Source organism: Convolutriloba macropyga, chromosome 1, assembly GCF_964194025.1.
Source record: "Convolutriloba macropyga chromosome 1, txConMacr16.3, whole genome shotgun sequence".
In the NCBI taxonomy this organism is placed as follows: domain Eukaryota; kingdom Metazoa; phylum Xenacoelomorpha; order Acoela; family Convolutidae; genus Convolutriloba; species Convolutriloba macropyga.
The window spans coordinates 26,704,310-26,717,920 of record NC_134468.1 but is presented as its reverse complement, the minus strand read 5'-3'; the positions used below and the strand labels follow the sequence as shown (position 1 = coordinate 26,717,920).

The window sequence follows — 13,611 nt, the reverse complement described above, 5'->3', positions numbered from 1 at the left end:
TCGAGGGTTTTGGCAGCGTTTTCTGGCAAGTTTCAATTGAAATTTTGTTTGTTTTTTTTGTTGTTCATTTTAGCCGCTTTAAAAAATGAATAAGGACAGATTCTAATGCCCTTCTCTAGAAACAGTGGTAATTGTAAATTTGTGGTAATGTTAATTGATTCCTAATGGTATTTATTACTTTGAAGTTAACTGTTTCAAAAAAATAAGTTATATTTTTCACTTTAATGTTTTTGTTCTTTTTTGTATAATTGTTACCAAACCTTTTTATGGACTGGTCGCATATGGTTTCTGGTGATTTATTAGTTATTTTTGTTTAGTTTTAGGTTTATCTGACGGTATGTTGACTTTGTTATTAAATTTAGTTTTTAAGAGGGAAAAAAATTTTTTAATGTAAATAATGTTTGTTGCTGTTGTTGTTGTTTGTTTTTGACGTTCATCTTGACTCGCTTTCTTAATATTGACATATTACATCAAGCTAATGCATCAATTTTTAACTCCACTGAGTTATTTGCTTTGGAGGCTATCTTATCGTTCATACAGAATTTTTTGAAAAAGACTTTTCGCAAAAAATAATTTTTGGGTTTTTCTATCTGTTCCTCATTTGCTAGACAATTATGCCAAAATTGTGGATGGGCGGGGTCGGAACTTTATGTGCCATCGCACATTACCGAGCCGCCTTGTTCATGTATGGTTTCAATTTTGGGTAAATTATAAGTTAAAGGAACAAAAATTAGTCCATATCAACGGAACTAAAATATGGAATTCAAAATTCATTCTGGACTGAGTTCAATGGTGCATTTTGTTTCTTGTTTAGATCCTACGCAGATATGTCAAGTTTTAAATTATATCCCAAAGAGTTTTTTTTTGTTTTAAAACCAGTAAAGTTATCACAAAATGATTTTCTAAAACCTTCTGCAAAACACGTAACCAGAAAGCTGGGGGAAAATATTGAAAAACTGATAAAAACATATCAAAATGCCACACTGTCAGAAAAAGGTTTTTATTTACAATCTTATGCTCTAAAAACAATCTGAAAAAAATGATTCAAAAAGGTGACAATTTCGTTGTTTTTACTGATTTGGACTGATAAATTCTACCATTTTTATTTGATTTTCGAGTTCTCTCGAAAAATATTCGAAATGCGTGAACAGACCTCGGGAAAGGAGTCAGATAAATTGAAGTAATAACTTGAAGGGTTTCAGCAATAAAATTATACCAAAGTTCCCTGTCGCTAACCAACCATACCACTCGTGATAGAATAAGACTCAAACTCTCAAAAAATGCCGGTTGTTATTTAAAAAAATATAGTCTCTAACTGTCATAAAAGAAATGAATCGTCAACAAAGATAAAATATTGTGCGTCTTCAACAGGCCGTAATATACCACGCCGCAGTTAATTTAACACGTTTGAATCATTAGAACCATCGATATCATCGAATTAATAGATCTCCAACCTATTTAGAGAAAATTTTGACTGTTTATCGAGGCATATGAAGATCAATTGTTGAAAGTTTGAGTGATCTTTGAAGTTAAATAGGGAAAAAACCAATCTCACTTATGTTTGCTGCGTAGAAATCAGGCTGCATGCTTGAAACAGTTAAGCAATTTTTTCTATGGTCAATTGGGCTAATCAGTTTCTTTGTCAATTTTTATTACATGGTAGCACAGTTATTTCTACAAAAAAGGTGAAACAAATTTGAAAAGTTGATTTACACAACGAGCACATGCCTTTTTGAGACACAAAGTTCGAATTATGTCTGGATCACATTTTTTTAAATAATTTTTCATTAGCAGCAAAATTGGTGTCAAATAATGCCCCAACTGCAACCGTGCATTTAGTTATCCATCTCATTTAACAAATTGTTGTGTTTTCGTCATTAAACCAGGCAGTTTTATCTGTCAGTTTTTTTAAGAAAGCGATCAATTGAGCAGACCCTATATGCGCTCTCTTTATTGCTTTAAGGTTAATTGATATAGAGCTGCCGGAATCAATGTTTAACATATGATGTATAAATCCACTGATTCTTGTGGACTATCATGCATTTTATAAAAAGAATCGAGTCTTCTCAACCTGTGACGGGCGGAGATTTTGTGAACTATATTTCCATCTGCTGCACAATGCAATGCGCGAAATTTTGTTTGTATTTTGTCAGGTATCCTTATTGAGTATTGTTGATGTTTGTTTTCAGACTCCTTGCCGAGTAATGGCATCCTTTGTCGTAAGAATTTCTGCCGCAATTTTATTTTAACAGTACTCTTCACAAATGATAACACAATAAAAACCTTGATTGAGACACTGAAAAAGATTGATGCATTGTTCTAAAAGTCAGGAGTCAGGGATTTTTTTCTTTTAGCGATAGCTTCAGTTTAAAAGTTAAAAGTTAACATGATAAGGAAAAAAATTTTCCGATCCTTCTCAGATTTCTTAGCGATAACGATTGTCGTACTAACTTACTGTTAGTTATGTCGTTCTAATTCGTTTACACTAAATGTAAGAAGCCCTGGCGGGGGTTAACACGAAAGTGTTTGTTGCAGATAAAATTCAGCTTAAATTCATTTTAATCAGTAGACAGTCTTACATTACTTTTCTTTTGTTAAGGTTTTTCAAAAATACTCATGATAAATATTTTGAGTGGCATTTCAGCGGACCTGAACTGGGCCAGAGTTGGCAACTATGTGAAGGTGACAAAGAGACTTCTCAAGGGACTGGGGTTAGTAATTTTCTATTTTTTCCACATGTTTCAATACACACCGATTATTGCATAATGTTGTCAGAAGCAAACATTAGCCATCTGGAACATCTGACTTTTTTGTGGTATTAAAAATTAACGTAGATTGTAATAAAAATGAACAAGAACAACTATGGAAAAAGTAGATCAACTAAATCAGTAGTTTCACAAGGCGCAAAATTTATTTATTTATTTTTTCCAAACATGTAAATTAATAATATAACCGAAAGGTTAAAGCGAGCTCTTTCATTTTTGCTATTTCATAGCGGACGCACAACTGGTCTGACTTGTAATTATTAGCAGGCGAGCAAATTTAATCAGATTAGGTAAAGTCTGGAGCTATAGCTTCACAAAAAGTCACCCTATTCGTTTCTTTTTTAAGAGAATATTATGTTATCTGGAAACTGAGAACGATCCTACTAGGTATCATGAAAGTCCTATCACTGAGAGATGAAACACCTAAGAGGATAGTTCTCAGGGAAATATATTTAGATGTAACTATTAATTGCCCTCATGAGGGGGCACTTAAGAGCTAGATCTAAATATATTTTCCTCAAATACCAACTCGCACGTGGTGACGGTTGTTAATTTGAGAAACATGAACAAAAACATGAAAAGAGTCACAACTTTAGATTCGTCATTGAATGAAATTTATTTGGTTTCAGTACTTATTACATTAGCAAATTAAACTTACTGGCAGTCAGTAAAAAATAATTTCTTTCAGGCGCTGAATTTATATTAGAAGAAAACTAAAATTTTTTCAGAGCTGTATATCACTAACTATTAGCAGTGTCATGTGTCCATACTGCCCTGATTGCTCTAACTGATATTATAGGTTTCTTGGTATAATTCATAAGAATAAATTCTCTTTAACAAAAAAATTTTGATCAATTCAAAATTTTTAATAGTCAAACTGAGGTTAAGCTAGTGGCAGTCTGCCTCACTGAAACCTGGCTAAAAAAGCTTCGAAATCAATTGTTTTGCTCTACAGAACTACGTCGAGATAGAAACATCCAACAGAATAAAAGAGGAAGTGGTGGTGGTGGTATTTTTGTTCACAAAAAGAGCAACAAAGAAGAGAATCGCATCATTTGATACAAGTAATCTGAAAGCTATTAGTTTGGAGATTAGCACTTGCGGTAAAACATACTTAGTGACTTGTATATACAATCCGCCCAATGCTACAAAAGCAGAAACTTTTGGAAAATTTTCTTCCTATATTGATCAATTAAGTATATCACCCAAAACTCTGCATATCGTGTATAAGGACCTAAGTGTTAACTTTTTGAAAAAATTGGCAAAATCAACCCTGATAATTAACCAGATGGAAATGAATGCTCTGGCACTTGTGGACCCTCAAACTCCAACGCACGAAACAGTTAGAATAAAAACTTGTATTGCCTCTTTTACAAACATCAAATCAAAAAGTTTTACTGAGAAAACTAAAACCATCAACCATTACACGTTGGGACTAGAGTTTGTAAAAGGAAAAAACATAATGAAAAGTTTCAATTACTGAAAAGAAATAGGAGGAAACCAGACGATGTTCATCTCCCCAGTGAAATCAACTCCTCTCGTCACAAAAATTTGATACAGTGAGCGGCCAATTATTAAAAAGTAATATTAACCGGTGTGCAGATATAGTACATCGAAAACTGGTTCAGACACTCAAAATTTTTTTACCCCATAAGCCATCGAAACAAGATGCCGAAAAAGACTGTGTTGATAGATATATAAAAAAATGTGCAGCTAAGAAAACCAACTCTCGAAAATTTACTTAACAACAAAATCTTAACAAGTGTAAAAGAAGTATAAGAAAAGCAATTCAAATTATTCAGGAAAAAAGTACAAGAGATAATCAAATTTGATTAAAAGCAAATAATGACAGAAGCTGGAAACAGAAATTGATTTTTTTAAACTTTGTTATCGAAGTAGACAACATCAATGGAGACATAAAAACAGTAGAAAAGAACTTTGTTGAAGATCTTGATAAGTTCAACAATTTTTTGCTACAGTAAGAGCTAACCTAGCAAAAAAATTTTTTCACCAAAATTGGCACGAATAACGAAACAAACAAACTCTGTGTTGTTCAGGAAAATTGATATAAATGAAGGTACTGCGGCTATTGCTAAGACAAAAAAAGTACAGCACAGATTTCTTTAATTTGAACTACATCTTTATCAAAGCTGTATCGGCAAGTGTTTCCCAGTTTCTGACAAAGCTTTTCAACGACTTTTTTGAGTAGAGAAATAGTCCGAATCCCTTTACAAAAGCATCTACGACAACAGTTCAAAAAAAGATCAGGAAGAGCAAACCAGAGAACTACGGACCAATCTGATGGTTACCCATTATTGGCAAAATAATCGAATTCCTAATAATCAATAGAAGTAGAAACTATATAGAAAAATTAAAAATACACAAATTTATCAATTTGGATTCAGCTCAAACCATAACACTACTAACGCAATTTTTTCCGTATTAGAGGATAACAGAGTAAATAAACACAATAAAGCAAATGAAATCAAGGTTAGTTTTCTGGACTTGAAAACAGCGTTTGATACAGTGGACTATCACGTTCTCCTAGAAAAACAGTCAAAATATGGATTGAAGAGTAAAAGTTTGAGCGTAATCTCTTCATGTCTGCACGACAAAACACAGGTGGTAGAAGTGAATTGAAGGACTTCGAAATCTAAAGAACTGTCCTTTGAAGTACCGCATGGTTCCATCCATGGACCGCTGCTGTTCATTCTTTATATAAATCACCTTTCACGTAAAAACGAAAGCAGTACAGATTGTCTTTTTGCTTTCGATGTCCTATTAAAAACCACGAGAACGCAAAAATAGACGGCATCATTCGACCTTGAATGATGTTGCACATTGGCTAGATCAAATTAAACTAACCTTCTCTATAAAATATAAAAGTCAACGTCTTGAGGGGAAGAAAGCAAGTAAAAAGAGCTGTTCATTATACGCGGAAAATGTGAAGAGTTTCAAATATTTAGGTTTTTCAAGTCATCATTCTAGATCACCGCTGAAATTTTGTCGAACATGGCAGCAATAACCAGAAAAAACTGAACTAGTTCACTGCTATCTTTTATCGTTTGCAAAAATTCTTAGAGGTATCGCATATGAAGAGAGTTTAACAGACATATGCACCGCCAGTCATACAGTACGGAGAAAAGTGTCCTGCGGCCTGATAACAAAGTAAACAAATTGCTGAGAATAATCTTTTCTAAAAAAATTTTGATTCAACTACAATTATACGCGAAGACAGCAATGTTTACAGAACACAAGAGCTTCATATTTACAAGTTGTTAGAGTTGCTGATAAAAGTGATACGAAATGCAGTCAATCAACTACAACAAGCAATCGAAGAAAAAGAGCTGATTAGATAAAATTTGATCGGATGTGAAAATAGAAAAAACACCCTAAAGCTAGTTACTCTACACTAAGTACCTGCCCAATCGCTGTAAGGTTTAACTATGCAACTGCTTGCTTACTTTGGACCCTATTTTTGTCAAAAGTCTAAGAGAATGAAAAAAAAAACTAATTTTTTTTTGAAAATTTCATGTTATTGGTTGTTTAGACGTAAAAAACTATATTTTTGGCTTATTGGGGCCATAAATTGTTTTAAGCTATCTACTGTCATTTAATTGCAAAGAATTTTGTTTTACTTTTATTGGAAGATTTTTTAGACACTTAGTAAGTACTTTTCTCTGCATTAATATAATAAATTGTGTTTGTTTCTCTTCCTGACAAAGGCGCCTGAAAACGATCCATAGGGGTCATTGGTGTCTTTTCGGAGCGCATCTGAACTTTGAAAGTAAATAAATTATGTAAATGCCCGTTTGTATTATGCGTAATCCGTAAACAATTTTTATTTATAGTTTCTAATTTTTGAGTTTAAGGGATTTTTTGGTTCCATTTTTTTACATCTGGTAACGTAGGCTACTATTCGGTAAAATAACAGACAATTCATGAACCAGGTAATTGTGAGAGTCCCCAATTACAACAAAGTGACTTTATTTTTTCAGAGTAATATTTTGGAAAGTTTATGCTCTTTGCTATTTTTATCTACGCACTCTAAAGAATATGATTTTGAAATGAAGTGACAATTTTGTTTCTGTTTTTTCATTTTCTCGCTTTGATTTTAAAAATAGAGATTATATATGACCAATAATACCATCAGGACATAGAGTGTATACTTACTTTAACTTTAGTTTCGCAAAAGTTCTCTTGTATGCCTGATGGAAAATATTAATTGTGCTATGAGCTACGTGGGGACTTCTGAGTCACATTCTCAAAAGTTACTCGGAATCTAAATATAGCTCATTGCACAGTAAAGTTTATTTTCCTAAATTTCTTTACGTTGTGCATTTAAAAGTACTGATTCCCATACTGTTTATTTCTGATTGTCGCATCAACCACCACCTAGGCCAGAGTAATGATATAAACCGACTGTACTTATATAATGATAATAACAAATATTACTTTGAAAAATGGACTGGCCAGTCTATATTTGGACAATATTGACAATTGGCACTTGTTCATTTAAAGTATGTCTGTATAACTCTAAATAGCTTCAAAATTGAAAAGTGAGAAAATTGGATATATGACATTTTCAGAGGAGCAAACTTTAAAGGGGAAAAAATAGGACTGGAGGTAAAAAAATAAACACTAATGCAAGTAGCCTCAGTAAAAAGAAGATATTTGAATTCCCTCTTCTAAATCTTTCATAGTATAAGTAGTTTCTTCCTAACTAGAGAAAACATAGCCACTTATAATTGGTATTTTTTAATATCTATCGTTAAAGATAGATATCTATCGTTTTTAATATCTATCGAGATAACTATCGTTAAAGCCCAAAAAAATCCCAAATATCTAATACTAATTTGCAGGCAACCAAAACTGCACAAAAAAGACAGCTTAAAGTAACAACAGCATCAAATTCATTATCAGAGAAACAACCAATAGCTGCATTAATAATGTCTTTTTGATCGATCAAAACAACAATAAACAACAACCATTTTCATTCTCAAATCATTGTTTAAAACTCATCAGTGTCTACAGCAACAAAATCGTTATCTTCTTCTAAGTTATTGAGAACAAAAACTTTGATTACTTTTTTAGAGAAAGTTTGCATCATAAAAGGTTTCGAAATCGTAACACTCGAACGGTGTATAGTAATTATATGAATTTAATTTTCGTTTATCTAGAATTATTAGAACACTGCATAATGAAAAACAGAAAGCATAACTCAAAACTGAATTTTTCAAATGGTACTTTCAGGGAAAAAAAGAAAAAAAGACATAGCAGAAACACTGTATTTCATGTGAAAGTGAGAAAGAGCTATCGATATTGTAGTATAGTCATGGAAAGAGCTTGAATCATTGTTCAAACCAAGCTTGAATCATTTTTCAAATTGCAAAATGGTTAAATTACAGAAATCCCGGCTTAATAATGAATTACCAATAAAAATTGGACAGTGCTAAATGTAACCATCTACTTTGTTTCTGCAATATAGGTACATCTCAATTGTGTGTTGCCTCATTACAATTGTGACATACTTCCTATGGCGACCTCTCAAGTGCTATGCTCGCAAGCTGGTCATGGTCTACGCATTCGTGTCTCTCTACTTTGACGCCATCATATTATATGTTGCAGGTAAACTCCATAGATCTATCTCTTTCCTTGAGTTTTCCCTAGTATTCAGTCATGAAACAACAAAAATTGAATGTTGTTTCTTTACTTTCAGTTTTTGATACGGCCACTATTTGGTTTGCATCATGTCAGAATTCAGTTTCACAATAACACAAGTGACTATTGTAGAACATGCTATTGGACTACGTTGTTAAAACCTGAAAAAGAAAAAAGTGCAAGGCATATCTCATAAGAAAAAAAAGTTGAACTGTCATTCTAAAAAGTCCGTATAATAGGGAAGCCAAAAAAATTCTTCCAAACATCTGAAAGTGATATTTACTAATCTCTGTTGTACTTAGAAAAACACGAGTATCAGCAGTTGAGGTTGTGGCTCTGATGAAGCCACATAGAAAATCTGTCATTATCCATGAGAGCTGTGTAGCTTATCGAGATTCAAACAAAAACTTTGACGTGAACTCAGCACGAGTTGAGTAACTATAATCTCGTCTGCTGCGACGGCTTCAGCAGATCGTTTTATTTTATCATAATTGGTTCAGTAACTTTCACCTCTCACTAGCATTTATGGGACACTTGGACAAGTAATCACTTCGGAAATTAATTACATAAGATGTGTATATCAATTTGTGATGCTTCTTAAAAAAGATCACTCTTCAGCGGTCTAAAATGTTTTTAGAAATTAAGTATTCAAAAAATCAACAAACACTAATTAATGTCTCCAGCAGGGTTCATGAAATAGAAAAAAATACATAAAGGAATAAAGTCAATCATCAAAAGCATTAACACAACAAGAATATATTAAAAGGCTGATTAAAATAGGTGAAAAAACCTATTCGAAAAATATGTATGTGTCGAGGTTACGTATATTAGGTTCTGCACCTCAGGTTTAATTCTGCGTCCTTGAGTTCAAAACAAAAATTCCTTATTCAAAACAAAAACGAAAAGTCCCTATTCAAACAAAAACTCCTTTATTTTGATTTTTTTTAATTAGCTGATGTCGTCTTCCATTCTTGCACGTCTCAGGTAAACTAAACTGTACGATGCTGCTATAGAAAAAAAGTTCATTGTTGTTCTTGGGTTAGAATACTGTTTCGTAAATATTGTAAAATCCATCATCCACGGAAAAACTGACTTTCGAATCACAGTTGTAGCCTTGCAATAAGGACGTATGAAAGAAGTCCCAATGGAATTTTATCAGTTTGCTCTGGAATAATTGTAGATCTCTGTAGCAGAAAAAGGACAATTTATGTTCCATTTTGGACAGCAGCTAGTTCAACCGACTCTGATGTGACTATGACTTCAATGATGCAACCCAACTTAATTGCAAATCCGGCTTTAAAGGCTGATCATGCTCTTGAATTAGCAAAAAACTGAAGTTTAGCATACATGAAATCCAATGTTTAGGCACATTTTGTTTCGGCAACACGCTATTAAATTTCTAGAGGGGCTTTCAAAATAATCCAGGACGGTTATTAGAATAATTTTCATTGCTGACAAAAAGTTTTTCTTCTTAGTGTCTATCGGTTGTTCTCAACATACTGATACACTCAATTTTCTGAAACGCTCTCCGAGGAACTGCAGTCATTATAATTGCCAGAGCCACCGAACAGCCCAAATTTTCCAAATTATTTTACAAACCAGCAAAATTAATTGAAAAACTGTTAAGTTACAGAAATCCAGACCAACAATGAATTACCAATAAAATGGCACTGTGCATAATCATCTACTTTGTTTGGGCAATATAGATAAATCTCAATTGTGTGTTGTCTCACTACAATTGTGACGTACTTCATCTGGCGTTTTCTCGAGTGCTATGCTCGCAAGCGGGCCATGGTGTACATATTCGTGACTCTCTAAATTGATGCAATCATATTTTATGTTTTCATGTAAACTCCATCAATCTATCTCTTTTCTTCAGTTTTTCCTAGCAATTAGTACTAAAACCACATAAATTGAACTTTTTTCCGGTTTACTTTCAGTTTTTGATACGGCCACTATTTGCTTTGCTTCAAGTCAAATATCGGTTTTGCAGTATAACAAGCGGTTATTGTAGAACATGCAAATGGAATACGTCGTCAAAACCTGAAAAAGGATAAATTCCCAACAAAAAGCATTGGAAAACAAAATTGACCTGCAATTTCAAAAAGTCTCTGTATAATAGAACTAACCAACCGGGAAGCGAGAAACTTTTTTCCCTTAATCATGTCATACGGTAATGGATACCCTTCATGTATCCATATCCGTATTTTAAACTAATTTATTGTTGTAAGTTACTTTTGAAGGGCGAATGCCAATTTTAGTTCAGTGCTATATACTTCCTCCCATTTTTAGCAGTTAAGTCTGTTCATCTTGTCTGTACCGGATATATATTCATTCACGTTGTAAACAAATCAAACTTTGCTTCCTTTATGTATGATTAAAACCTGAACAAACTTTCTTTCATAATCTGTATTATCATTTAACTTTCATTCTCCAATTTGCAGCGCTAACGCTCAGTTTAATTTAATCCTTGCAAAATACTTCTCGTTTTAACTGAGTAGTTCAGTTAGAGTCAATCGCACCGCGATTGCCCAATCTAGAAATAATTTAGTTGAAAGTAACAACTAAACCTGCCATTCGCGACGCAAGTGCCTAACTCAGTACTTGCAAGGCCATTTGCGATTCAATTGGATTCAATTGACTATACTCCTTGTGAATGAGTATAACATGGCGCAGTTAGCAGCGGACTCAAAGAAAACACCACTCCATATAGAAGCATTTTGGGAGAAACCGACAGCAACACCTTCCTTGACGTGGATCAAATGGACGCAGCAATGGAAATTAGCTCTACTTGCTAAGGAAGGAATCCAATTGGATACCCTGTTGAATGATCCACCAGTAACAGTGACATACCCGCCTGAGCCTACCTATGAAGCACCTTTGGAGAACTACACACAGGCAACGGAAAGAGATCGTAAAGTCCGAAACCAACAATTGAAAGTCAATTGGCAAAATCGTTGTGCAAAGATTGAAGAGATCGGGATCCTCTGTGGCGACAAACCATGGGGAATTTGTGAACAGAAGACAATATCATTGCTATATCTAAGCATTGGTACAGAGGGGCGACGGATTTTCAAGAGCAAATACCCTCAATTTCAGATCGAGAAACAACCTTTTAAAGATTTGTGGCGAGCAATGGAGGACTTATTCACAAAGGTTCGTAATATAACTTACGATCGCTTCGTCTTCTACTCGTGTAAACAACAAAAAGGAGAATCAGTAGAAAGTTTCTACGGCCGTCTCATAGAATTGGCGGAGAATTGTAATCTTGGTAGTGAAGAAACTACACTAATTCGTGATGCATTCATATTAAATATGCTTGATCACGAGGCTCAGAAAGAGTTGTTGAAGGAAACCGTAGATCCACCAAAAGCATTGGAAATCTCGATACAAATGGAAATGGGAGCGCAGAACCAGCAGAAAATTAACCAAAACTTGATGTCAGGTAATACTTCAGTGAATTACATCAATAATAACTCAATGCGCAATCGCAACGCGAATGGACCTTCCACAAAGCGAGATTTCACTCGCTACGCATCTATCCCAAAAAACTATCAATACACGAGTATTTGTATGGATTGTGGTCTTCGTTGGAGCCACAACCATAAGCAGATTTGTCCCGCGAATGGTAAAAAATGCCATAACTGTGGTATTATGGGTCATTTCGCTAGAAAATGTCGAAAACCAAAACAGTCACAGCATCCAATTCAGAAAACTCAAAAATCAAATGTAAACCAAATAGATCAGACACCGGAAAAAAGTGATGATGAAGAATCAGTAAACTATATAACGAGCTATCAACAATTGTACGACCAGGTGTACGATTCAAACTATGATAGCGACTCTGACGACTACGTAGCAGCGATTTCTTCGGATTCAGTTCATCAATTAGAACCATTAAACGTGGAAGTCCAAATGGGAGAAATACAAACATCTGCTATGATTGACTCTGGAAGTGCTGTGAGTATCATCACACAAAGTCTAGCAAACAAAATCCTACGATCTACAAACTCAGCTAAATGGATAGAATCGACGGAAAAAAGGAATTTGAAAACTTTTTCAAATGAGCCGATCAAAGTCATTGGACACTTGGAAACCACAGTAGTCTACAATCAATGGCAAGACAAATCAGCAATATTGACTGTGGTAGATGATGGACACAAAAATATCATCGGGCGAGATCTGTTCACTGCTTTGGGACTTGCAGTTGTCCAACAACAACCAGAAACTGGTAAATGTGTTTATAACATCGATAATTCTACATGTAAAATTAAAGAGTCAATCGCGACGCAATTTCCACATCTAGTATCGAGAATTGGTTTATTTAAAACACATGTAGCAAAGTCAAAGTTTCATCAAACGTTCACAGCAAAGCATCAAAAAGGTCGACGTGTTCCGATAAATCTTCAACCTAGAGTATCAAGCGAATTAGAAAGACTACAGATTGAGGGTCATATCGAAAAACTATCTAGTTGCTCTGACGAACACTTCGTCTCCCCGATTGTAATTACAGTGAAAAAAGATCAGTCGATAAAACTCGCATTAGATTCAAAAGTATTAAATAAAGCGATACATAAAAACAAATACCAAATGCCTAACATTGAAATGTTAATCGACACCATATCAAAACACCTCACAGATACACAAAATGGTCAACAAGCATATTTCACCACATTAGATCTCAAATATGCATACAGTCAATTAAAACTACATCACGATACAGCAAAACACTGTAATTTTAATATCATATGTGGAGAATCTACAGGTACATATAGATTCAAAACTGGTTTTTATGGACTTACAGATATGCCGGCAGAGTTTCAAAAAGCCATGGATTATACTCTCATAGGTCTACAAAACACATATTGTTTCTTGGACGATATTATAATCGTTAGTACCGGCACTGAAGCAGACCATTTAGCCTATGTTCACAAATGTCTAAAGAAATTAGATGACGATAACTTGAGAATTAACCTCCAGAAATGTCATTTTGCTAAATCTGAAATAGAATGGCTCGGTTACAAATTTACACAGACTGGAATATAACCTTTAGAAAGCAAAACAGCCGCAATCTTAACAATACCACCACCAACAACATTAAAACGTCTTAGATCATTTCTCGGGTCGGTACATTATATTGGCAAATTTATACCTCACCTAGCACAATTATGTCATCCACTTAGAC

The 13,611-nt window shown here is 34.0% G+C and overlaps 2 protein-coding genes across 2 annotated transcripts in view; one reads left to right on the top strand and one right to left on the bottom strand.

The window, feature by feature from the left end:
* Positions 1–13,611, bottom strand: part of LOC142337224 (uncharacterized) — a 644,691-nt gene that overhangs the window by 102,167 nt on the left and 528,913 nt on the right. The gene's annotated exons all lie outside the window — the stretch shown is intronic.
* Positions 1–13,611, top strand: part of LOC142347848 (uncharacterized) — a 42,609-nt gene that overhangs the window by 3,132 nt on the left and 25,866 nt on the right. Inside the window, exons 2-3 of the mRNA XM_075398985.1 lie at positions 2,645–2,711; positions 8,254–8,393. Coding sequence (XP_075255100.1) covers positions 2,645–2,711; positions 8,254–8,393 — 207 coding nt within the window. The remainder of the gene's footprint in view (positions 1–2,644; positions 2,712–8,253; positions 8,394–13,611) is intronic.